This window comes from Procambarus clarkii, chromosome 26 (assembly GCF_040958095.1).
Source record: "Procambarus clarkii isolate CNS0578487 chromosome 26, FALCON_Pclarkii_2.0, whole genome shotgun sequence".
Taxonomy (NCBI): domain Eukaryota; kingdom Metazoa; phylum Arthropoda; class Malacostraca; order Decapoda; family Cambaridae; genus Procambarus; species Procambarus clarkii.
The window spans coordinates 44311811-44339592 of record NC_091175.1 but is presented as its reverse complement, the minus strand read 5'-3'; the positions used below and the strand labels follow the sequence as shown (position 1 = coordinate 44339592).

The 27782-nt window shown below is 46.3% G+C and overlaps 1 protein-coding gene across 1 annotated transcript in view; it reads left to right on the top strand.

The window, feature by feature from the left end:
• Positions 1–8777, top strand: part of LOC138368967 (putative uncharacterized protein FLJ46204) — a 101223-nt gene extending 92446 nt beyond the window's left edge. The window contains exon 2 of the mRNA XM_069331697.1: positions 8675–8777. Coding sequence (XP_069187798.1) covers positions 8675–8777 — 103 coding nt within the window. The remainder of the gene's footprint in view (positions 1–8674) is intronic.
• The last annotated feature ends 19005 nt before the right edge of the window (positions 8778–27782 follow it).

Sequence of the window (27782 nt, the reverse complement as noted above, 5' to 3'; positions counted from 1 at the left end):
TGACCATCGTGTTGGGTGGACGTGGGTTGGGAGCTCCTGGATCACTCGTGGAGTGGGAGGGGTACTCAGGAAACTTCGAAGTGAAAAAGACTATAAGTGAATGTACAAGTGAATGAAAAAACCTTGGGTTTTGACCAGAGCCATAAGGTAGTGAAGAAAAACAGTTTAATTAGCGTAATTCAAAATAGTTGAGGAAATACTGTGCAGTGTGAAACCAGACCTCACCGACCTCTGACCGCGTGACCTCACCTCGGCAGCAACCCTTATATCACCACGTGGGACGACGATTGGAGATTCACTCACCTATTGTGTTAGCAGATTGTGCAAGGTATTGAGGAGCGCCTTTTTGGCTAGATTGTTACTGCAATGACTAGAAGGGGTTCAAGGTCAATCACCAGCAGGGATGAGGAGGAGGACAGATTTATAGACAAATTAATAGGGAAATTTGTAGAGAGAAGGAGTGATTGGTTGGAGGATCTAATCCAGGGGATTAAAAGTGAGGTATTTCAGCAAATACAGGATGCGGTAGAGAGGCAGAAACAAGAACTTATGCTCTATGTTCAGGAAGAGATTAGGAAGGGAAGAGAGGACTGGGAGAGGGAATGTGCTCGTATCACAAACGAATTAGGAAGGTTTAGCAGCATGGCTAAGGATAGAGTGGGATTAGTGGGAGATGGGTTAGTGACTGCGGTTGGGATGGGGAATCCCCAGGGGACAGGCTACCAGCATGACAATGAATTCCTGAGGAGACGGTCTATTATAATACATGGATTATTCGAATCTAGGGCACCAACAAGACAAGAGAGAATAGAAACAGAAAATTACGAATTGCACGAGATATTGAGGTGTATTGGAGCAGAGATGGCAGAACGCGAGGTGGATATCAATCGACGGGTTGGACCTTACAATTGTACCAAGAAGAGACCTGTTCTGGTGCAATTCTCCAATGAGGAGGCAGTGGAGTACATAATGAGGAGCAAGCATTTACTCAGAGGAAGTGAAACCCATTACAATGTGTTTATAGAGAGGTTTATGACGAAAGATGAGCAAACAGCCCACAAAAATAGATGGCAACAACGACAACGTACTAACCTCCCAGGTAATCTCACCTCCCAGGTCACATCCCAGGTCACCTCCCAGGTCACCTCCCAGGTCACCTCCCAGGTCCCATCCTCCCCAACTCAGCCCTCCTATACATCCCCCCTGCCTCAGCCTCCCAAAACCCCCCTGTCCCTTCCACATTTGCACCTCCACAACGATTCCCCTGCCCCTGCTACATCACACTTGTCAGCGACCCCAGTGGGTCAAGCCATGCCCTCCCCAAACCCACCTTCCCATCCCCCCTCCCCAAATACCCCTTCCCACTCCCCTGCCCCTTCTACCCCATTGACTTCAATTCCATCTACTCCATCCCAGCTTCCACTGCACCCCTCTTCCACTCACCCCCAAACCCCACCCAACCCTCACCCCTCCTATGCACCTCCAGCCCACATTTAACCCCCTCACCTTGTGACCCCCTAACACCTTCCCCCATCTCCCTCTTCCCCTCTTCTACCCCAAAACCCCCACCTACCCCCGATTCCCCCCTATCTAATATACCCTCTCTTCCACTCCCAGCATCCATGCTCCATTCTCATCTCACCTCAGTATCCCTCTTCCCCCCAACCTCTCAACCTCTATCTGACTCTCAGTCTCACTCTATTTCTCAACCCCCCTATGCTATTCAGACCCCTAACTTTCAGACCCATTATGCCCTTCTTACCCCCCTAGATGCCCAGACCCCATTTGCCTACCAGGCACTCCCAGGCACCCCCCTAGCACCCCCCCACTCGCCCCCACAGCCCCCACAGCCCCCACTTGCCCCCCAGACACCCCCCAGTTCCCCCCAGACCCCTGGTGAAAGGGGGAACTCTGACACCCGAGTTTCCAAGAAGAGTCTCAAGGTTTGGTACACCAATGCTGATGGGGTAGCCAATAAAGCAGAAGAGATAAAAGAAAGAGTTAGTGAGGCAGACCCAGACATAGTGGCAATAGTGGAAACTAAAATAAATGGCATGATCTCGGATGCAATCTATCCAGAGGGGTACCAGGTGATAAGAAAAGAAAGGACACAGAGACAGGGAGGTGGAGTGGCACTACTAATAAAGCGGAAATGGAAGTTTGATGAGCTGGAAAATCCGGGTACCAATGAAAGCACAAGCTTCATACATGGAACCCTGACAGTGGATGGGAAGAAGATTGTAATCTTGATACTCTACAATCCCCCACCAAACAGTAGAAGGCCCAGGCAGGAGTACGAGGACAGCAACAAGACATGTATGGATGAACTGCAGAGGGCAGCAACTTTAGCGCATAGAATGAGAGCGAAGCTGCTGGTCATGGGGGACCTAAATCACGGAGAGATAGATTGGGAAACGAGGAATCCCCATGGCGGGGAGGAGACCTGGGGAGCGAAGCTGGTAGACGTTATTGACAGGAATTTCCTAACACAGCATGTGAAAGAAGATACTAGGGAAAGAGGAGGGGATACGCCCAGCCTATTAGATCTCATTATCACTCAGAATGTAGAAGACATCGAGCAGTTGGAACATGAAATACCACTAGGAGCTAGTGACCATTGTGTCCTAGCCTTTGACTACATGATGGAGCTTAAAATTGTGACCAAAGGACAAGAGGTCCGGGAAAGGAGACTTGATTACAGAAAAGGGGACTACAGAGGGATAAGGGACTACCTGGGAGAAGTGCAGTGGGAGGAAGAACTTAGAGGAAAAACAGTGCAAGGTATGATGACCCAAGTCATATTGAAATGCAAGGAGGCTGAAGATAGATTTATTCCAACAATAAAGAAAAAAAGCAGGAGGGAATATAATAACCCATGGTTTAATAGACAGTGTCAGGAAGCAAAGGTGAGAAGCAGGAGGGAGTGGAGGAAGTACAGAAGACAAAGGACAGAGGACAACAGGATTAGATGTAACAGAGCTAGGAATGATTACATTAACATAAGACGAGTGTCGGAAAGAAATTATGAGAACGATATTGCAGTCAAAGCGAAAAAGCAACCAAAATTACTACATAGCCATATAAGAAGGAAGATGTCGGTAAATGACCAAGTGACAAGACTGAGGAAAACAGAAGGGGCATATACAGAAAGCGACAAGGAAATCTGCGAGGTACTGAATGCAAAATTCCATGGAGTGTTCACTACCGAGCCTGAGCAGCTCCCATTGTTAGAAGAGATTACCCAAGATGAAAGACTATCAGATATAGAGGTGACAGCAGAGGATGTAATGAAACAGTTGACAACACTGGATGCAAATAAAGCTGTTGGACCAGACAAAGTATCACCGTGGATACTTAAAGAGGCAGCGCAGGCTCCCAGCGTGCCTCTGGCAATGATCTTCAATGAGTCACTTATGTCGGGAGAATTGCCCAGTTGCTGGAAGGAGGCAAATGTCGTACCGATTTTCAAAAAGGGGGATAGGGAGGAGGCACTTAACTACAGACCCGTATCACTGACAAGCATCCCCTGCAAAATACTTGAAAGAATAATTAGGCTAAGACTTGTTGAGCACCTGGAGAGCATTGGGTTTGTAAACAAGCACCAACATGGGTTCTGGACAGGGAAATCATGCCTAACAAACCTTTTAGAATTCTATGATAAAGTAACAAGGATAAGGCAGGACAGAGAAGGCTGGGCAGACTGCATATTTCTTGACTGCCAAAAGGCCTTTGATACGGTACCGCACATGAGACTGCTATACAAACTTGAGAGGCAGGCAGGAGTAAGCGGAAAGGCCCTAGTATGGGTGAAGAACTACCTAACAGGAAGGAGCCAGAGGGTAATGGTAAGGGGCGAAAAGTCGGACTGGCGAACAGTAACAAGTGGAGTACCTCAAGGATCGGTGCTGGGACCAATCCTCTTTCTAATTTACGTAAATGATATGTTTACAGGAGTGGAATCATACATGTCAATGTTTGCAGATGACGCAAAATTAATGAGAAGAGTTGTGACAGACGAGGATTGTAGGATCCTCCAAGAGGACTTACACAGGCTGCAGAGATGGTCAGAGAAATGGCTACTGGAGTTTAACACCAGTAAATGTAAAGTTATGGAAATGGGATCAGGTGACAGGAGACCAAAGGGACAGTACACAATGAAGGGGAACAGCCTACCTGTAACGATTCGAGAAAGAGACCTGGGAGTGGATGTGACACCCAATCTAACTCCTGAGGCACATATAAATAGGATAACGACAGCAGCGTACTCTACACTGGCGAAAATTAGAACTTCATTCAGAAACCTAAATGAGGAAGCTTTTAGGGCGCTTTACACTGCCTACGTGAGACCCGTCTTAGAGTATGCCGCGCCATCATGGAGCCCCCACCTGAAGAAACACATAAAGAAACTGGAGAAGGTTCAGAGGTTTGCGACGAGGCTTGTCCCAGAGCTACGAGGGATGGGATATGAAGAGCGGCTGAAGGAACTGAACCTTACGACACTAGAGAAAAGAAGGGAGAGAGGAGATATGATAGGGACATATAAAATACTCAGGGGAATTGACAAAGTGGAAATAGATCAAATGTTCACACGTAATAATAACAGAACGAGGGGACATGGGTGGAAACTGGAAACTCAGATGAGTCACAGAGATGTTAGGAAGTTTTCTTTTAGCGTGAGAGTAGTAGAAAAATGGAATGCACTTGGGGAACAGGTTGTGGAAGCAAATACTATTCATACTTTTAAAACTAGGTATGATAGGGAAATGGGACAGGAGTCATTGCTGTAAACAACCGATAGCTAGAAAGGCGGGATCCAAGAGTCAATGCTCGATCCTGCAAGCACATATAGGTGAGTACATATAGGTGAGTACACACACACACACACACACACACACACACACACACACACACACACACACACACACACACACACACACACACACACACACACACACACACACATATACACATACATACGTGGGGCCTCGTAGCCTGGTGGATAGCGCGCAGGACTCGTAATTCTGTGGCGCGGGTTCGATTCCCGCACGAGGCAGAAACAAATGGGCAAAGTTTCTTTCACCCTAAGTGCCCCTGTTACCTAGCAGTAAATAGGTACCTGGGAGTTAGTCAGCTGTCACGGGCTGCTTCCTGGGGTGTGTGTGTGGTGTGGGAAAAAAAAAAAAAAAAGTAGTTAGTAAACAGTTGATTGACAGTTGAGAGGCGGGCCGAAAGAGCAAAGCTCAACCCCCGCAAAAACACAACTAGTAAACACAACTAGTAAACACACACACACACACACACACACACACACACACACACACACACACACACACACACACACACACACACACACACACACACACACACACACACACACACACACACACACAGGCAGGACTAGCGCGCGGGAATAGGAAAGAGAGGAAGGAAGGAATAGGAAGGAGAGAATAGGAAAGAAAGAAAGATCTAGGAGTTGATATCACACCAAACCTGTCTCCTGAAGCCCACATAAAAAGAATAACGTCTGCGGCATATGCGAGGCTGGCTAACATCAGAACAGCGTTCAGGAACCTGTGTAAGGAATCGTTCAGAATCTTGTACACCACATATGTAAGACCAATCCTGGAGTATGCGGCCCCAGCATGGAGCCCGTACCTTGTCAAGCACAAGACGAAGCTGGAAAAAGTCCAAAGGTATGCCACTAGACTAGTCCCAGAACTAAGAGGCATGAGTTACGAGGAAAGGCTGCGGGAAATGCACCTTACGACACTGGAAGACAGAAGAGTAAGGGGAGACATGATCACAACCTACAAAATCCTCAGAGGAATCGACCGGGTAAACAAGGATAAACTATTCAACACTGGTGGGACGCGAACAAGGGGACACAGGTGGAAACTGAGTACTCACATGAGCCACAGAGACGTTAGAAGGAACTTTTTCAGTGTCAGAGTAGTTAACGGATGGAATGCATTAGGCAGTGATGTGGTGGAGGCTGACTCCATACACAGTTTTAAATGTAGATATGATAGAGCCCAGTAGGCTCAGGAATCTGTACACCAGTTGATTGACAGTTGAGAGGCGGGACCAAAGAGCCAAAGCTCAACCCCCGCAAGCACAAATAGGTGAGTACAAATAGGTGAGTACACATACCCACACACACACACACACACACACACACACACACACACACACACACACACACACACACACACACACACATACACACACACACACACACACCCACACCCCCCCCCCACACACACACACACACACACACATACACACACACACACACACTCACACCTACACACCCACACACCCACCCACACACACACACACACACACACACACACACACACACACACACACACACACACACACACACACACACACATACCCACACACACACACACACACACACACACACACACACACACACACACACACACACACACACACACACACCCACACACCCACACACCCACACACACACACACACACAGACACACACACACACACACACACACACATACCCACACACACACACACACACACACACACACACACACACACACACACACACACACACACACACACACACACCCACACACACACACACCAACAAACACTAAACAAAACACAGCTCTTGCCTCCAGCACAACATGAATAGCTCTTGGTAATCTAAGTTTAAACGTAAAAAACACGTGCACCAGAAAGCAGAATAAAAATAAGGGAACGAAAGGATAGGCTGAATTAAACCGCCATCAAAATAAATTGTTTGCAAAAACTCTCTTCGGCATTTGGTGAATTCAGAGAATTTTTACACCTGGGGAAAATATTACAGAGTAGTTTGGTGCTATTGGAAGACTAAAGCGGCTTACTTTGTTCATGTTTTGGGTGTGAGTGAACAAAACTGAACATTCTTTGAGAGTAGACAGTAGTGAACATTCTTTGTGAGTGGAGAAAGCGGTGAACATTCTCTGTGAGTGGAGACAGCAGTGAACATTCTTTGTGAGTGGAGACAGCAGTGAACATTCTTTGTGAGTGGAGACAGCGGTGAACATTCTTTGTGAGTGGAGACAGCAGTGAACATTCTCTGTGAGTGGAGACAGCAGTGAACATTCTTTGTGAGAGGAGACAGCAGTGAACATTTTTTGTGAGGAGACAGCAGTGAACATTCTTTGTGAGTGGAGACAGCAGTGAACATTCTCTGTGAGTGGAGACAGCAGTGAACATTCTTTGTGAGAGGAGACAGCAGTGAACATTCTTTGTGAGGAGACAGCAGTGAACATTCTTTGTGAGTGGAGACAGCAGTGAACATTCTCTGTGAGTGGAGACAGCAGTGAACATTCTTTGTGAGAGGAGACAAATGAAAAGATAAAACACATAAGATATAAACCTTCAGTAGTAATGTGGGCGTCAAACCAGGTTTCAAGATGTTCAAGAAAATTATCACCAGTACAAATGTGCAACTCTGTACATCAGCGTTTCCTTATTCACTTATGCTGGCAGGCAATGATTACATTACTTGCATGGACTGGCACATGTGACGTCCTCCTCCCGGCTCCGACAACGGCTCCAGCAACAACCTCGCCAGCTCCTTCAACATCGACTCCTGGATCATCGAACCCGATTAATTCGACCTCTACATCACTTGGTGCCACCAGGCGAGAGCCCAGCAAGCCAGGGCCCAAACCCCGCCTCAAAAGGGTCGACGACGCTGGGTGACCCAGAGCTGCTAAGACTCCCAAGTCAGACCCATCCGCCCTGGTGGATCACCACTCACCAACGGCAGTTGTTCAGATCACCTCAACTATTACCCGCTAAGACTACAGCATTAACTACATAACTCTGGTGTACACTGAAGACGACGAAACCCAAAAAACAAAACTCACCTGATACTACTAAAAAAAAACTGTCAAGGGGGTGAGGGGAAGCTATAGATTGGCCATCGACGCCACGACAGCCCACAAGGCCTTGGACCCTACCCGGCTATACCCATACCTAATCGACCCAGAAATTTTGCAAGAATCAACCGCATCACACCAACACCTCAGGCGTACAAACGAGAAGCCAAACCCTGAGGTTACAGGAAATGAAAAAACACTGCAAGCTGTGCACGAAGCAGTGTAAAGAAAGAAGAGAAGGACAAGAGTGAAGGTGACACCTCACCACACCACAAGTGAGAGGACAGCAGCTGACGAAGCAAGAATGCTCCGCCACCGCCCAACATGCCGCCTCCCTCCGGCTCAAGAAAACAACTCACCATCAACTCCACGACCAAATGCCAACCCGTGGCGGACAGCCCACCAAACATTCAATCATCCTCATTCCCCATGCACATCCTTCATTTTCTGAAATTCAGCTCCCCATCCTTCTTCCTCCACCATCCTTTCCGAGCCTTTTGGTCATCAAAGTGAAACATCAGCGTTTATATGTGTATACATAAGCTTATATGTGTATACATAAGCTTATATGTAGGTGTATTCATAAGCTAATGCATGTACCAATGCATAAGTTTTGTTTGTGTTATTCGTTCATCAGTGGACGATCACCCAGTAATGACACTGGGTGGTCGATGAAGACCACTGTGTCACCAGCTTCTCTAGGAGTGGCTTCATTGCTTCGATGATGGATGATTTGTCTAATCCGAGCCCGAAACTTCCGGCTGCAGTGGAGACATGGAAAATGTGGGCTTCCGGCCAGGCGAGCCACAAGCTCTGGACTTGAGAAGAGACCGTTGCTTCCCAGCATCATTCAGTTCAGATGATCATTGAGGATAATCTGTGCTAGGTAGAGTGATCCTCGGTGATCCTTCCCAGCTTTTACAGTCTGCCGCAGTTCTTGAGGGCAGCCTTGAGGGGGTGTTGGTAAATCTCTTCTTTTTTTCTCTCTCCAAGGAAACGTTTTCCCTATTGTAGTTCACTGTATAACATCTTGAGCAGTCGTTCATCTGGCGTGTGCACAACACGGCACGGCCCATCGGAGCTGTGCCCTACAAAACATTGTGTAGATGCTGGTCATGTTCAAACACGTCTGTGTCTGGTTCTCTGTCCTGTCATCTCACCCAATCAACAGCTTCCATAGACCACTTACATTTCCGCATCTGGAAATGGTTTAGATTTTTGTATTGTAAGTATAGAGAGTCGAGGTGTCACAAACATAGAGGAGGAGGGCGGGCAGGACGATAGGCGAGTAGACTTTTAGTTGCGTCTCAGTCTTAATGCCTCTTCGATCCCAGGTATTGGAGCGAAGCCTTCCAAGAGCTGTGCTGGCTCTGGCGATCCTGGTGTTCATCTCCTCGTCGATACTGACTGCCTGTGATAGTGTGGTGCCGAGGTATGCAAACCTGTCTACGTTGTTGAGTTTCTGGCCACTGACGGTGCTACATGGCTCAGTGTAGTCACAGCCAGGAGCGGGCTCGCGCAGAACCTCAGTCGTTTTGTTAGAAGTGGTGAGGCTGAAGTATTTGCAAGCCGTGGAAAAAACAGAACAAAGGGTGTATTGCTCTCCAGCCTCCATACTGGAGTTGAGCGCATTGTCATCCGCAAATAAAAGATACCTATTTATCAGAACGATAACGGAGCTCGAGCCCAACATCTCTGTCTCTAAAAGCATTGATCAGCATGACACGAAACATGCGCTTGAAGACTCTGCGAGTGAGAACACATCCTTGTTTCACACCACTTGTAACCGTGAATGGCTCAGAGTCATTGCTATGGTCTTGGACTCCAAAAAATATGCCATAATGGAATACTTGCTGGAAAGTCTTGAGTTTTGCCATTTCGATAAGAGTATAGGGCCATTTAAATTTGTCCATATCACTGCAAATGTCCACATATGGCTAACAGTGTGAAATGCCTTCCTTACGTCGATAAAAGTGGTGATTTGACTTTGATTGTTGCAGCCGGAGGCGGCAAGTTTATTGTGCACCCCATACTTATCCTGTGAGTGGTAGTTTATTGTGCACCCCATACTTATCCTGTGAGTGGTAGTTTATTGTGCACCCCATACTCATCCTGTGAGTGGTAGTTTATTGTGCACCCCATACTTATCCTGTGAGTAGTAGTTTATTGTGCACCCCATACTCATCCTGTGAGTGGTAGTTTATTGTGCACCCCATACTCATCCTGTGAGTAGTAGTTTATTGTGCACCCCATACTCATCCTGTGAGTGGTAGTTTATTGTGCACCCCATACTCATCCTGTGAGTAGTAGTTTATTGTGCACCCCATACTCATCCTGTGAGTGGTAGTTTATTGTGCACCCCATACTCATCCTGTGAGTGGTAGTTTATTGTGCACCCCATACTCATCCTGTGAGTAGTAGTTTATTGTGCACCCCATACTCATCCTGTGAGTGGTAGTTTATTGTGCACCCCATACTCATCCTGTGAGTAGTAGTTTATTGTGCACCCCATACTCATCCTGTGAGTGGTAGTTTATTGTGCACCCCATACTCATCCTGTGAGTGGTAGTTTATTGTGCACCCCATACTTATCCTGTGAGTGGTAGTTTATTGTGCACCCCATACTCATCCTGTGAGTAGTAGTTTATTGTGCACCCCATACTCATCCTGTGAGTGGTAGTTTATTGTGCACCCCATACTCATCCTGTGAGTAGTAGTTTATTGTGCACCCCATACTCATCCTGTGAGTGGTAGTTTATTGTGCACCCCATACTCATCCTGTGAGTGGTAGTTTATTGTGCACCCCATACTTATCCTGTGAGTAGTAGTTTATTGTGCACCCCATACTCATCCTGTGAGTGGTAGTTTATTGTGCACCCCATACTCATCCTGTGAGTAGTAGTTTATTGTGCACCCCATACTCATCCTGTGAGTGGTAGTTTATTGTGCACCCCATACTCATCCTGTGAGTAGTAGTTTATTGTGCACCCCATACTCATCCTGTGAGTGGTAGTTTATTGTGCACCCCATACTTATCCTGTGAGCGGTAGTTTATTGTGCACCCCATACTCATCCTGTGAGTGGTAGTTTATTGTGCACCCCATACTTATCCTGTGAGCGGTAGTTTATTGTGCACCCCATACTCATCCTGTGAGTGGTAGTTTATTGTGCACCCCATACTCATCCTGTGAGTGGTAGTTTATTGTGCACCCCATACTCATCCTGTGAGTGGTAGTTTATTGTGCACCCCATACTTATCCTGTGAGCGGTAGTTTATTGTGCACCCCATACTTATCCTGTGAGCGGTAGTTTATTGTGCACCCCATACTCATCCTGTGAGTGGTAGTTTATTGTGCACCCCATACTCATCCTGTGAACGGTAGTTTATTGTGCACCCCATACTCATCCTGTGAGTGGTAGTTTATTGTGCACCCCATACTCATCCTGTGAGCGGTAGTTTATTGTGCACCCCATACTCATCCTGTGAGTGGTAGTTTATTGTGCACCCCATACTTATCCTGTGAGCGGTAGTTTATTGTGCACCCCATACTCATCCTGTGAGCGGTAGTTTATTGTGCACCCCATACTCATCCTGTGAGTGGTAGTTTATTGTGCACCCCATACTCATCCTGTGAGCGGTAGTTTATTGTGCACCCCATACTCATCCTGTGAGCGGTAGTTTATTGTGCACCCCATACTCATCCTGTGAGTGGTAGTTTATTGTGCACCCCATACTCATCCTGTGAGCGGTAGTTTATTGTGCACCCCATACTCATCCTGTGAGCAGTAGTTTATTGTGCACCCCATACTCATCCTGTGAGCAGTAGTTTATTGTGCACCCCATACTCATCCTGTGAGCGGTAGTTTATTGTGCACCCCATACTCATCCTGTGAGCGGTAGTTTATTGTGCACCCCATACTCATCCTGTGAGCGGTAGTTTATTGTGCACCCCATACTCATCCTGTGAGCGGTAGTTTATTGTGCACCCCATACTCATCCTGTGAGCAGCAGCGCAAACAGCATTACAGAGGGCACAAAAGGTCTTTATCAGACCTCATCTTAGATTATTACATAAACAATTTCATCTATCGTTCACACCTTATAGTTACATGTCAGCTAGTTACAGAAAATGTTCTATTTCAAGAGCTATATATTTACAGTAAGTCATTATACATTAATGGTAGGTCTTATCGCTAATGCATAATTGTTTGATCAATGGAGATATTACAGTCATAGGGGAGCTGCTGTTTATTATTAGTCTTCACAGCACTGAGTTTCTCAATCTCACATGTCGTTTATCTACTGGGAGCGAAATATGGATATAGTGCAAGGATTTCAGGTATTTTATCCATGGTAATATGATAGGTTGCCATATCATACAGAGTGAGCTTAGATTGATCTCTAAATGGCTCAATTTTACTACAATCCAAGATATAGTGTTCGAGTGTGTGTCCCTGTCTTTGTCCACACACTTTACACTTTACTTCATCTAGATCCCTATACAAGCCGAACTGCCAGAGATACTTGTAGCCAAGTCTTATACGAGCTGTGACAACATCTGTTAGTCTACTGACTTTGTTACTTGCCCCATACACATGTTTTACTTTACACATTTCATTGTGATAAACAATGGACCTGCTAGTTCCAGTTTGCACTGTTCTACTTTCTTCAAATCCATCCAGGAGTTCTCGTCTAATAGCACTTTTAAGGGACCTATTTGCTAACTCAAGATTCCGTTCAATACTGTCTTTATTTACTGCAGCCTTAGCAAGGGCGTCAACTTTGTCATGTTCCAGTTTTATATTTACCTTCTTGCTAAGTATTCTTATATATCTACGTCTGGCTTCCAAGACAAGCACGTTATTACTTGATTGCAAACTGTTTATTGCTCGTAGTGAGGAAAGGGAGTCGGAAATAATTAAGCTGTCTACTTCAGTGTTGTCAATAATTTCCAGTGCTACAGTATTGCTACCAACTCTGCTTGCTTTGTGGATGCCCAGTTACTAATTCGTACATTCCTTTGAATTGTGCTGCCATCGGGCTGATGAGCAATAACAGCACTTCCTGCCCTCCCTGTAGCTGTATTGAGTGATCCGTCAGTGTATATGGTCTGTGCAATGTTGTTTTCAGTTTGTATATTGTGAATGTGTTCTATGGTGCTTAATTTAGCAGCAAGCTGAGCATGAGGGTTGCTTGTGATTAGTTTCTTGGTGGGGTATGCAGGGGTCAGGATGTCAAAAGGTACTATCTGCCAGGGTGGAAGGAAGTGCTGTACTCTTTCATCTGTATATACATCGCGCAGTCCCAGCATTTTAATATGAGTGGCTGTTCTTTGAATCCATTTAGACTCGTTGGTTCCATTTCGTATGTGTTCTAACAGTTCAACTGACACAATGTTGTTTTTATTATCAAGCAGAAGCTTTAGTCCCATCATAAGATTAATTTCAAATATTCTATCTCTAATGCTAAGTACATTTAATTCTTTCCGCATGTTGAGAACTTCAGTAGTTATAAAGACAGCCAAGTATAATTCTCAGTGCTTCATTTTGCATTTTTTCCAGTCTATCAATACTTTTGCCATTTTGCAGGACCAACCGTAACTCTCTGGCTCCTTCCTGTTAGGTAGTTCCTAACCCATGCTAGGGCACTTCCTCCCACCCCCCGCCTGCCTCTCGAGTTTGAATAGCAGTCTCAAGTGCGGTACTGTATCAAAGGCTTTTTGGCAGTACAGAAATATGCAGTCTGCCCAACCTTCTCTGTCCTGTCTTATCCTCGTAATTTTATCATAGAATTCCAGAAGGTTTGTTAGGCACGATTTCCTTTTCCAGAACCCATGTTGATGTTTGTTTACAAACCTAATGTTCTCTAGGTGTGCAACCAGTCTTAGCCTAATTATTCTTTCAAGTATTTTACAGGGGATGCTTGTCAGTGATACAGGTCTATATTTAAGTGCCTCCTCCCTATCACCTTTCTCGAAGATCGGTACGACATTTGCCTTCTTCCAGCAACTGGGCAATTCTCCCGACATAAGTGATTCATTAAAGATCCTTGCCAGAGGCACGCTGAGGGACTGCGCTGCCTCTTTTGCCTGCCTACGGCCCACGTGTGTCTGCCTACCTACTTGCTTGCCTGCATGCTTCCTTATCTGCTGGCTTGCCTGGATGCTTGCTTGCCTGCATGCCTGCCTATCTGCTTGCTTGCCTTCCTACCTACTTGCTTGCCTTCATGCCTGCCTACCTGCTTGCCTGCATGCCTGCCTACCTGCTTGCTTGCCTGCATGCCTGCCTACCTGCTTGCTTGCCTGCATGCCTGCCTACCTGCTTGCTTGCCTGCATGCTTCCTTATCTGCTGGCTTGCCTGCCTATCTGCTTGTCTGCATGCCTGCCTACCTGCTTGCTTGCCTGCGTACCTGCATGCTTGCCTGTATGTTTGCCTGCCAGCTTGCTTGTTGACTGCCTTCGTGCTTGACTCTCTCTCTCTCTCTCTCTCTCTCTCTCTCTCTCTCTCTCTCTCTCTCTCTCTCTCTCTCTCTCTCTCTCTCTCTCTCTCTCTCTCTCTCTCTCTCTCTCTCTCTCTCTCTCTCTCTCTCTCTCTCTCTCTTTCTCTCTCTCTCTCCCCACTGTGCCCGTCCCTTGAAGTGGAGGTGATGAGGCACCCATTTCCCCATAATGGGTCCTCGAGCTTTTAATAGGGACGAGAAAACTAAGGAGAGCCACTCGCTTTAATGGGCGCGTTATAAGAAGACGCCATTAGGGGGGCGTTATGGGGATGTGTGCCGGCATCTGCGTATGTTTGCGTAGTCATTGTAGCGTATATTGGTAATGGAGGCCACCGTTTGGTGTAGTGATTACGCTGAGAGCCTTAGTGCTTCAGTCCTTGTTAACTCCTTGGCAGACTACAGTCTTGGAGGAGACTGTGATTTCTGAGGAGTGTCGATGTGTTCGTTATGTTGGCAGCGGGTGTGCTAGTGAGTGTTCACTCTGGTGGTGCGCTGAGTGCGTTCTCGAGTGCACTGGTGAGTGTGTTTGTATGTCGTGAGACAATGTCCCAGCAATATGGCAGCTCGGGGAAGCTTGAAGCTTGGTCGTCACGTGATAGACAGTCCAGTTACTGACATATCTCAGCCAATCGTGAGAGAGCGGTACAGTGCGTCAAAATCTATTGGCCAACAGAAATGAGGCAAGTGATAGGTCAGCCAATGAGGGAGAAGCGTGGACGTGCGAGGTACGCTGGGACGGTCCCGAAAAGCAATAGCTGTCATTCTAACCCCAGACGTGGTAGCGTGAGGAGCTCCAGCGTGGTGGTGCTGAGAGCCTGAGAGTTTCCTGCTAACTCTCAGGAGTGTTAAGGCCATGATGAACTTATCACTTCAGACCAGCCCGTTTCCTTATATCTGATGCCTCTGTTCACCTAGCAGTAAATAGGGGTTTGGGAATTAAGCAACTGTTTATTTATTTTGTATTTATTTGTATATATACCACTCGCACGCACAGCGTTTCGGCAGGTCTTTAACCCTAATTTTCCCTGTAATATGAGCCGCCAAGTAACAACAAGGTGCACATTCACTGCTGGGTGAACAGGGGCGGGCAGCTACGGATTGGCGCCTTGTCACTCCTCCCCGGCCAGGTCACGAACCCAGGCCTAATCGCTCGGGAAGCGCGGGGTGAGTGCCTCACCACTGCGCCACGGGGCCTGCTTGTGGAATGTGTCCTGGGAAAGACAGTCCTAGGGGGGACCAGCTGGCTAAGCCTAGCAGGTTGTCCGTGTCTGAGAATGGGAGACCTTGTGAAGGTTGGGAGGCAAACCTCGACCACACTCCCTCCAAACACTCAGCTCAAGTAAGAATTAAGGCTCTACCTGATCAACCAGGCTGTGGTTCATACGTCAGGCTGCTAACAGCCGCGTCCAACAGCCTGATTGACCAGACGACCGACCGGAGGCCTGGTCGGAGACCGGACCGCCAGCCGTTGATCCCTGGAAGCTATAAAAGGTAGCCTCTGGCTTCAACAAGATTCAAATTGCTAAACCACCTCTTTGTGATAGGCAATATTGTAATAACATTAAGTTAACGGTATTCCTGCTTTCCCTGGTATATACCTTCACGTGGCATCTAGAGTCAAACTGGCTTAGTGCAATATACTGATAATTAACTTGACCTCCTGACTTGTTTTATTCTGTGATGAAGACCTGTCACACACACACCTGTCACACAAATACCTGTCACACACACCTGTCACACACACCTGTCACACACACCTGTCACACACACCTGTCACACAAATACCTGTCACACACACCTGTCACACACACCTGTCACACACACCTGTCACACACATCTGTCACACACACCTGTCACACACACCTGTCACACTCACACACACCTGTCACACTCACTCACACCTGTCACACACACACACACCTGTCACACACACCTGTCACACTCACACACACCTGTCACACAATTACCTGTCACACACACCTGTCACACACACACACCTGTCACACACACCTGTCACACACACACACCTGTCACACTCACACACACCTGTCACACACACCTGTCACACACACACCTGTCACACACACCTGTCACACACCTGTCACACGCCAGTCTTAAGTAGCGTTATGTTAACATTTCTACAAAAGTTAGACAGTTGAGTGGTCAATGTAAAGTGTCCTCTCCTAACCTGCCAGAGGACCCACAACAGAAAACGGGAGTGTACGTCAGTGCGAAAAGCGACATTCTTTGTAGGAGGACAGGTTGTAGGAGGACAGGTTGTAGGAGGACAGGTTATAGGAGGACAGATTGTAGGAGGACAGGTTGTAGGAGGACGGGTTGTAGGAGGACGGGCTGTAGGAGAACAGGTTGTAGGAGGACAGGCTGTAGGAGGACAGGTTGTAGGAGGACAGGCTGTAGGAGGACAGGTTGTAGGAGGACAGGTTGTAGGAGGACAGGTTGTAGGAGGACAGGCTGTAGGAGGACATGTTGTAGGAGGACGGGCTGTAGGAGAACAGGTTGTAGGAGGACAGGCTGTAGGAGGACAGGTTGTAGGAGGACCGGTTGTAGGGGGACAGGTTGTAGGAGGACAGGTTGTAGGAGGACATGCTGTAGGAGGACAGGCTGTAGGAGGACAGGTTGTAGGAGGACAGGTTGTAGGAGGACATGCTGTAGGAGGACAGGTTGTAGGAGGACATGCTGTAGGAGGACAGGTTGTAGGAGGACATGCTGTAGGAGGACAGGTTGTAGGAGGACATGCTGTAGGAGGACAGGTTGTAGGAGGACATGCTGTAGGAGGACAGGTTGTAGGAGGACATGCTGTAGGAGGACAGGTTGTAGGAGGACAGGTTGTAGGAGGACATGCTGTAGGAGGACAGGTTGTAGGAGGACAGGTTGTAGGAGGACAGGTTGTCGGAGGACAGGTTGTAGGAGGACAGGTTGTAGGAGAACATGCTGTAGGAGGACAGGTTGTAGGAGGACATGCTGTAGGAGGACAGGTTGTAGGAGGACATGCTGTAGGAGGACAGGTTGTAGGAGGACAGGTTGTAGGAGGACAGGTTGTAGGAAGACAAGTTGTAGGAGGACAGGTTGTAGGAGGACAGGTTGTAGGAGGACAGGTTGTAGGAGGACAGGTTGTAGGAAGACAGCCTGTAGGAGGACAGGTTGTAGGAGGACCGGTTGTAGGAGGACAGGTTGTAGGAGGACAGGTTGAAGGAGGACAGGTTGTAGGAGGACAGGTTGTAGGAGGACAGGCTGTAGGAGGACAGGTTGTAGGAGGACAGGTTGTAGGAGGACAGGTTGTAGGAGGACAGGTTGTAGGAGGACAGGTTGTAGGAGGACAGGTTGTAGGAGGACAAGTTGTAGGAGGACAGGTTGTAGGAGGACATGTTGTAGGAGGACCGGTTGTAGGAGGACAGGTTGTAGGAGGACAGGTTGTAGGAGGACAAGTTGTAGGAGGACAGGTTGTAGGAGGACAGGTTGTAGGAGGACAGGTTGTAGGAGGACAAGTTGTAGGAGGACAGGTTGTAGGAGGACATGTTGTAGGAGGACCGGTTGTAGGAGGACAGGTTGTAGGAGGACAGGTTGTAGGAGGACAGGTTGTAGGAGGACAGGTTGTAGGAGGACAGGCTGTAGGAGGACAGGTTGTAGGAGGACCGGTTGTAGGAGGACAGGTTGTAGGAGGACAGGTTGTAGGAGGACAGGTTGTAGGAGGACAGGTTGTAGGAGGACAGACTGTAGGAGGACAGGTTGTAGGAGGACAGGTTGTAGTAGGACAGGTTGTAGGAGGACAGGTTGTAGGAGGACAGGTTGTAGGAGGACAGGTTGTAGGAGGACAGGTTGTAGGAGGACAGGCTGTAGGAGGACAGGTTGTAGGAGGACAGGTTGTAGGAGGACAGGTTATAGGAGGACAGGCTGTAGGAGGACAGGTCGTAGGAGGACAGGTTGTAGGAGGACAGGCTGTAGGAGGACAGGTTGTAGGAGGACAGGTTGTAGGAGGACAGGTTGTAGGAGAACAGGCTGTAGGAGAACAGGCTGTAGTAGAACAGGCTGTAGGAGGACCGGTTGTTGGAGGACAGGTTGTAGGAGAACAGGCTGTAGGAGAACAGGCTGTAGGAGAACAGGCTGTAGGAGGACTGGTTGTAGGAGGACAGGTTGTAGGAGGACAGGTTGTAGGAGGACAGGTTGTAGGAGGACAGGTTGTAGGAGGACATGCTGTAGGAAGACAGGTTGTAGGAGGACAGGTTGTAGGAGGACAGGTTGTAGGAGGACAGGTTGTAGGAGGACAGGATGTAGGAGGACAGGCTGTAGGAGGACAGGTTGTAGGAGGACAGGCTGTAGGAGGACAGGTTGTAGGAGGACAGGCTGTAGGAGGACAGGTTGTAGGAGGACAGGCTGTAGGAGAACAGGCTGTAGGAGGACAGGCTGTAGGAGGACAGGTTGTAGAAGGACAGATTGTAGGAGGACAGGTTGTAGGAGAACAGGCTGTAGGAGAACAGGCTGTAGGAGGACAGGTTGTAGGAGGACAGGTTGTAGGAGAACAGGCTGTAGGAGAACAGGCTGTAGGAGGACAGGTTGTAGGAGGACAGGTTGTAGGAGGACAGGCTGGTGAGTGAGCAAGTGGGTGGTGAGACTGGGCCTCACCACTGAGTCAGGCTGTGGCGGACAACTCATCCTCCTGTTTACATGGTAATTTGTATAACTGTGCACACCATAGTACAAATAGTGACGTACTAAGCAATTCGATTAGCTAAAAAAAACTTAAATATTCTTAGGCCTATTATATCAGACAAATGTACTGTGTTAGGCCTCAGATATCGTGTATTAGGCCTAAGAAGTGTAGATCAGGTTAGTTACAACATAAATATATAATCTTTTCCGGTTTGTCCACATTCAATAGTTCCGATTTCTACTTTCTAATTGTGTTGTACGTCGGTATATGTACAATGGTCCTCATTGTCACTATATGTAACGATGAGGCCAGTCCACCTCCTCCTCCACAACAGGAGGAGGAGGGGGACGGGCATGAGTCTATAGACTCACTAGAGTCTAGAGTCTAGACTCTAGACTCTTTTCCGTTAGAGTCAGTAACGACACAACTTATCGTGTCGTGTTGTTGGTATATAATCAGTAAATAAGTAATGGCTGATGGCTCTGTGGTAGACAATATCTACATCTTTGGTCAGCTGCGTGTTGTAATGGTGTGTGTGTGTGTGTGTGTGTGTGTGTGTGTGTGTGTGTGTGTGTGTGTGTGTGTGTGTGTGTGTGTGTGTGTGTGTGTGTGTTTGTGTGTGTGTGTGTTTGTGTGTGTGTGTGTGTGTGTGTGTGTGTGTGTGTGTGTGTGTGTGTGTGTGTGTGTGTGTGTGTGTGTGTGTGTGTGTGTGTGTGTGTGTGTGTGTGTGTGTGTGTGTTTGTGTGTGTGTGTGTACTCACCTATATGTACTCACCTATATGTGCTTGCAGGATCGAGCATTGACTCTTGGATCCCGCCTTTCGAGCATCGGTTGTTTACAGCAATGACTCCTGTCCCATTTCCCTATCATACCTGGTTTTAAAATTATGAATAGTATTTGCTTCCACAACCTGTTCCTGAAGTGCATTCCATTTCCCCACTACACATTCCATTGTGTGTGTGTGTGTGTGTGTGTGTGTGTGTGTGTGTGTGTGTGTGTGTGTGTGTGTGTGTGTGTGTGTGTGTACTCACCTCACCTAGTTGTGTCTGCAGGATCGAGCATTGACTCTTGGATCCCGCCTTTCGAGCATTGGTTGTTTACAGCAATGACTCTTGTCCCATTTCCCTATCATACCTGGTTTTAAAATTATGAATAGTATTTGCTTCCACAACCTGTTCCTGAAGTGCATTCCATTTCCCCACTACTCTCACGCTAAAAGAAAACTTCCTAACATCTCTGTGACTCATCTGAGTTTCAAGCTTCCATCCATGTCCTCTCGTTCTGTTACTATTCCGTGTGAACATTTCGTCTATGTCCACTCTGTCAATCCCTCTGAGTATCTTATACGTTCCTATCATGTCCCCCCTCTCCCTTCTTCTTTCTAGTGTCGTAAGGCACAGTTCCCTCAGGCGCTCCTCATACCCCATCCCTCGTAGCTCTGGGACGAGTCTCGTTGCAAACCTCTGAACCTTTTTCAGTTTCATTATATGCTTCTTCAGATGGGGACTCCATGATGAGGCGGCATACTCTAAGACTGGCCTTACGTAGGCAGTGTAAAGCGCCCTAAATGCCTCCTTACTTAGGTTTCTGAATGATGTTCTAACTTTTGCCAGTGTAGAGTACGCTGATGTCGTTATCCTATTAATATGTGCCTCAGGAGATAGATTAGGTGTTACGTCCACCCCCAGGTCTCTTTCACGCATCGTTACAGGAAGGCTGTTCCCCTTCATTGTGTACTGTCCCTTTGGTCTCCTATCTCCTAGTCCCATTTCCATAACTTTACATTTGCTCGTGTTGAATTCTAGTAGCCATTTCTCTGACCATCTCTGCAATCTGTTCAGGTCCTCTTGGAGGATCCTGCAATCCTCATCTGTCACAACTCTTCTCATCAACTTTGCATCATCCGCAAACATCGACATGTAGGACTCTACGCCTGTAAACATGTCGTTAACATATACAAGAAATAGAATTGGTCCCAGCACCGATCCTTGTGGTACTCCACTTGTTACTGTTCGCCAGTCCGATTTCTCGCCCCTTACCGTAACTCTTTGGCTCCTTCCTGTTAGGTAGTTCCTTATCCATGCTAGGACCTTTCCCCCCACCCCTGCCTGCATCTCGAGCTTGAACAGCAGTCTCATGTGCGGTACTGTATCAAAGGCTTTTTGGCAGTCCAGAAATATGCAGTCTGCCCAACCATCTCTGTCCTGTCTTATCCTCGTTATTTTATCATAGAATTCCAGAAGGTTTGTTAGGCACGATTTCCCTGTCCAGAACCCATGTTGATGTTTGTTCACAAACCTAATGTTCTCCAGGTGTGCAACCAGTCGTAGCCTAATTATTCTTTCCAGTATTTTATAGGGGATGCTTGTCAGTGATACAGTTCTATAGTTAAGTGCCTCCTCCCTATCGCCTTTCTTGAAGATCGGCACGACATTTGCCTTCTTCCCGCAACTGGGCAATTCTCCTGACATAAGTGACTCATTAAAGATCATTGCCAGAGGCACGCTGAGGGCCTGTGCTGCTTCTTTTAGTATCCACGGTGATACTTTGTCTGGTCCAACTGCTTTAGTTGCATCTAGAGTTGTCAACTGTTTCATTACCTCCTCTGCTGTCACCTCTATATCTGATAGTCTTTCATCTAGGGTAACCCCTTCCAACAATGGGAGCTGCTCAGGCTCGGTAGTGAACACTCCATGGAAACTGGCATTCAGTGCCTCGCAGATTTCCTTGTCACTTTCAGTATATGCCCCCTCTGTCTTCCTTAGTCTTGTCACTTGGTCGTTCACCGACATTTTTCTTCTTATATGACTGTGTAGTAACTTAGGTTGTTTTTTCGCTTTGATTGCAATATCGTTCTCATAGTCCCTTTCCGATGTTCGTCTTATGTTAATGTAATCGTTCCTAGCTCTGTTGTATCTGCTTCTGTTGTCCTCTGTTCTTTGTCTTCTGTACTTCCTCCACTCCCGCCTGCTGGCCATTTTTGCTTCCTGACACTGTCTATTAAACCATGGGTTATTATATTCCTTCTTATTTTTTCCCTTTACCGTTGGTATAAATCTCTCTTCGGCCTCCTGGCATTTCTGTATGACTAGGTCCATCATATCTTGGACTGTTTTTCCTCTAATTTCTTCCTCCCACTGCACTTCACAAAGATAGTTCCTTATCCTCATATAGTCCCCTTTCCTGTAGTCAGCTCTCCTTTCCCAGATCTCTTGTCCCATGGTCATAAGTTTGAATTCCATCATGTAGTCAAAGACTAGGACACAATGGTCACTGGCCCCTAGAGGTATTTCATGCTCTAAATTCTCGATATCTTCTACGTTCTGGGTGAAAATCAGGTCTAATAGGCTTGGTGCATCTCCTCCTCTTTCCCTTGTGTCTTCCTTCACATGTTGTGTCAGGAAATTCCTGTCTATAACATCTACTAATTTTGCTCCCCACGTTTCGTCCCCTCCATGGGGATTCCTTGATTCCCAATTTATCTCTCCATGCTTTAGGTCCCATGCTTTAGATGTGTGTGTGTGTGTGTGTGTGTGTGTGTGTGTGTGTGTGTGTGTGTGTGTACTCACCTATATGTACTCACCTATATGTGCTTGCAGGATCGAGCATTGACTCTTGGATCCCGCCTTTCTAGCTATCGGTTGTTTACAGCAATGACTCCTGTCCCATTTCCCTATCATACCTAGTTTTAAAAGTATGAATAGTATTTGCTTCCACAACCTGTTCCCCAAGTGCATTCCATTTTTCTACTACTCTCACGCTAAAAGAAAACTTCCTAACATCTCTGTGACTCATCTGAGTTTCCAGTTTCCACCCATGTCCCCTCGTTCTGTTATTATTACGTGTGAACATTTGATCTATTTCCACTTTGTCAATTCCCCTGAGTATTTTATATGTCCCTATCATATCTCCTCTCTCCCTTCTTTTCTCTAGTGTCGTAAGGTTCAGTTCCTTCAACCGCTCTTCATATCCCATCCCTCGTAGCTCTGGGACAAGCCTCGTCGCAAACCTCTGAACCTTCTCCAGTTTCTTTATGTGTTTCTTCAGGTGGGGGCTCCATGATGGCGCGGCATACTCTAAGACGGGTCTCACGTAGGCAGTGTAAAGCGCCCTAAAAGCTTCCTCATTTAGGTTTCTGAATGAAGTTCTAATTTTCGCCAGTGTAGAGTACGCTGCTGTCGTTATCCTATTTATATGTGCCTCAGGAGTTAGATTAGGTGTCACATCCACTCCCAGGTCTCTTTCTCGAATCGTTACAGGTAGGCTGTTCCCCTTCATTGTGTACTGTCCCTTTGGTCTCCTGTCACCTGATCCCATTTCCATAACTTTACATTTACTGGTGTTAAACTCCAGTAGCCATTTCTCTGACCATCTCTGCAGCCTGTTTAAGTCCTCTTGGAGGATCCTACAATCCTCGTCTGTCACAACTCTTCTCATTAATTTTGCGTCATCTGCAAACATCGACATGTATGATTCCACTCCTGTAAACATATCATTTACGTAAATTAGAAAGAGGATTGGTCCCAGCACCGATCCTTGAGGTACTCCACTTGTTACTGTTCGCCAGTCCGACTTTTCGCCCCTTACCATTACCCTCTGGCTCCTTCCTGTTAGGTAGTTCTTCACCCATACTAGGGCCTTTCCGCTTACTCCTGCCTGCCTCTCAAGTTTGTATAGCAGTCTCATGTGCGGTACCGTATCAAAGGCCTTTTGGCAGTCAAGAAATATGCAGTCTGCCCAGCCTTCTCTGTCCTGCCTTATCCTTGTTACTTTATCATAGAATTCTAAAAGGTTTGTTAGGCATGATTTCCCTGTCCAGAACCCATGTTGGTGCTTGTTTACAAACCCAATGCTCTCCAGGTGCTCAACAAGTCTTAGCCTAATTATTCTTTCAAGTATTTTGCAGGGGATGCTTGTCAGTGATACGGGTCTGTAGTTAAGTGCCTCCTCCCTATCCCCCTTTTTGAAAATCGGTACGACATTTGCCTCCTTCCAGCAACTGGGCAATTCTCCCGACATAAGTGACTCATTGAAGATCATTGCCAGAGGCACGCTGGGAGCCTGCGCTGCCTCTTTAAGTATCCACGGTGATACTTTGTCTGGTCCAACAGCTTTATTTGCATCCAGTGTTGTCAACTGTTTCATTACATCCTCTGCTGTCACCTCTATATCTGATAGTCTTTCATCTTGGGTAATCTCTTCTAACAATGGGAGCTGCTCAGGCTCGGTTGTGAACACTCCATGGAATTTTGCATTCAGTACCTCGCAGATTTCCTTGTCGCTTTCTGTATATGCCCCTTCTGTTTTCCTCAGTCTTGTCACTTGGTCATTTACCGACATCTTCCTTCTTATATGGCTATGTAGTAATTTTGGTTGCTCTTTCGCTTTGACTGCAATATCATTCTCATAATTTCTTTCCGACACTCGTCTTATGTTAATGTAATCATTCCTAGCTCTGTTACATCTAATCCTGTTGTCCTCTGTCCTTTGTCTTCTGTACTTCCTCCACTCCCTCCTGCTTCTCACCTTTGCTTCCTGACACTGTCTATTAAACCATGGGTTATTATATTCCCTCCTGCTTTTTTCCTTTATTGTTGGAATAAATCTATCTCCATCCTCCTTGCATTTCAATATGACTTGGTTCATCATACCTTGCACTGTTTTTCCTCTAAGTTCTTCCTCCCACTGCACTTCTCCCAGGTAGTCCCTTATCCTTCTGTAGTCCCCTTTTCTGTAATCAAGTCTCCTTTCCCGGACCTCTTGTCCTTTGGTCACAATTTTAAGCTCCATCATGTAGTCAAAGGCTAGGACACAATGGTCACTAGCTCCTAGTGGTATTTCATGTTCCAACTGCTCGATGTCTTCTACATTCTGAGTGATAATGAGATCTAATAGGCTGGGCGTATCCCCTCCTCTTTCCCTAGTATCTTCTTTCACATGCTGTGTTAGGAAATTCCTGTCAATAACGTCTACCAGCTTCGCTCCCCAGGTCTCCTCCCCGCCATGGGGATTCCTCGTTTCCCAATCTATCTCTCCGTGATTTAGGTCCCCCATGACCAGCAGCTTCGCTCTCATTCTATGCGCTAAAGTTGCTGCCCTCTGCAGTTCATCCATACATGTCTTGTTGCTGTCCTCGTACTCCTGCCTGGGCCTTCTACTGTTTGGTGGGGGATTGTAGAGTATCAAGATTACAATCTTCTTCCCATCCACTGTCAGAGTTCCATGTAGGAATGCATTAGGCAGTGATGTGGTGGAGGCTGACTCCATACACAGCTTCAAGTGTAGATATGATAGAGCCCAATAGGCTCAGGAATCTGTACATTTGTTGATTGACAGTTGAGAGGCGGGACCAAAGAGCCAGAGCTCAACCCCCGCAAGCACAACTAGGTAAGTACACACATACATACCACATAAGGGGCTGGTGGCTGAGCGGACAGCACGCTAGATGCGTGATTCTGTGGTCCCGGGTTCGATTCCGGGCGCCGGCGAGAAACAATGGGCAAAATTTCTTTCACCCTAATGCCCCTGTTACCTAGCAGTAAATAGGTACCTGGGAGTTAGTCAGCTGTCACGGGCTGCTTCCTGGTGTATGTGTGTGTTGTGTGGGGAAAAAACTAGTAGTAACAGTTGATTGACAGTTGAGAGGCGGACCAAAAGAGCAGAGCTCAACCCCCATAAGCACAACTAGGTGAATACACACACACAACATCGTGTGATGATGATGTTTTCCAACTGTGTAGCACAACATCAACATGGTTCAGAGATGGCAAGTCCTGGCTCCAACCCGTCCTCTTAAAAATAACGTCACTTTTGACTCGTATGCGCACTATGGCCAAATTTGGACAAAATTTAAAATGAAATCGACTCACAAAAGTGACGTACTGTCTCGTTTTCTGTTTGAGTCGTCCGGCCTACTCTGTAAGGTTAGAAGAGGAAACTTTCAATTAACGTTTTGAAACTTTATGAGAATTTCCTGCCCACCTAATCTATCAGAGGACCCCTTAACATACTGTTGTTGAAAAAAAAAAAAATCCCAAATTTATTTTCATTTTTTTTTCATTTTCAAATTACGTCCTCTTTCGGCCATACTGATAAACGGCCAAAAGCGACATTATTTTTAAGAGGACAGGTCCTAACGGGATTTTGTTTACTCACAGGTACACTTATCTGTTAAAAAACAAATTAGGTTTATTGTTACACAGAGCCAAATTGTGTACCAGAGGAAGAGATCTTGGACACACATTTGTTCAATGCTACATGTAGAGGAATCAGCTGAGCGATCTACCTCATCACATAATGATAAGTTTAAACTATCGTTGATAGGTCATGACTACTCAAAGGCAAAATGATCTTCAGTCTGCAGTGTACACACACATAAAACAAAATTACTGTGGAGTATGCAACACAATAAGTGTTAAATAAAAAAGGAGCAAAAATGCAGTTAGGTAAGGGTTTGTCCTACTTAAAATTTAATAATAATTTTAAAAGCTTTTATAATTAATGAAATACGAAGGTGTATAAATTGCAAAGTGCCTGACTGGGGCGTATCGAACAGAAGACGATTTGACAAAGATCATTTTATGTTTGATAAAATTGTATTTATATATTGTTTTGCTAGGCTGCAGTAGCTTACGTATTGGGCTCGGTTGGGTTAGGTTAGGATGGAATAGATTGGGTTGGGTTGGGCTAGGTTGGGTTGCATAAGGTTAGGCTGGGATGGGTTGGGTTGGGCTAGGTTAGGTAGCTTGACATTGTGGAAAAAGTACAATTATATGTAAGTTAAAATAATGTTAAAAAACACATATTGCTTATTCCCTTAGTTATCATGTTTAGCAATTTATATTTACTTATTAATTAATCAAATAATATAATGTACTGCTGTAATATTTTTAATATAAAGAAAATGACATTTAATACTAATCAGACTATTACAAAGGATTTAGTTAGCCTTGCAGACCAACAAAGGTCCTTCCTGCTTGTGCTGACAAAGTTTGAAATAATAATTTATTTAATAATTCCTTGTGTCATGGGACAGACAGCCAGAGTGTATATATGAGGGTCCCAGTAGTATAGTCGGGTTCGTTTTCGATTCACAGTCGAGAATTATGGGTTCGAATCCTGCGGAGGACAGAAATGGTTGGGCGCATTTCCTGTCACCTAATGCACATGTTCACCCAGCAGTAAGTGGTACCCGAGGGTTAGTCAGCTTGTTGTGGCGTTCCATCCAGTAATTCAGTAATTCGACCTTTGGGATGGAAGGACCTCGATATAAGCCTAACACCCTGGCTGCCTGTTCCCGACGCAATGAATTATTATTATTAATTATATACATGTTAGGCCTGTATCAAGGCCCACCCCCCCCCCCCCCCAACATGATGCAGCCTCACAACAAGTTGACTAACTCCTGAGTAGCTATATTTACTGCTAGGTGAACAGAGGCATTAGGTGATAGTAAATGCTTCCAAGCATTCCTGTCCCACACAGGATTTCCTATTATATATTAAATTGCTTAAAACACTAAACTATTTTCCTTCATAGTATATTTACAAGTGTTGTCCCACCCAAGATCATCACCTACTCTCATACTTTAAGTTCACCAGTGTTTATTTATTTAATAACTACTGGAATAATATCTTGCTATTATAAACCTAAATATAATATCATAAAAAGACATTTACTCCAAGTTTCAAGCAGAGCAAAAGACA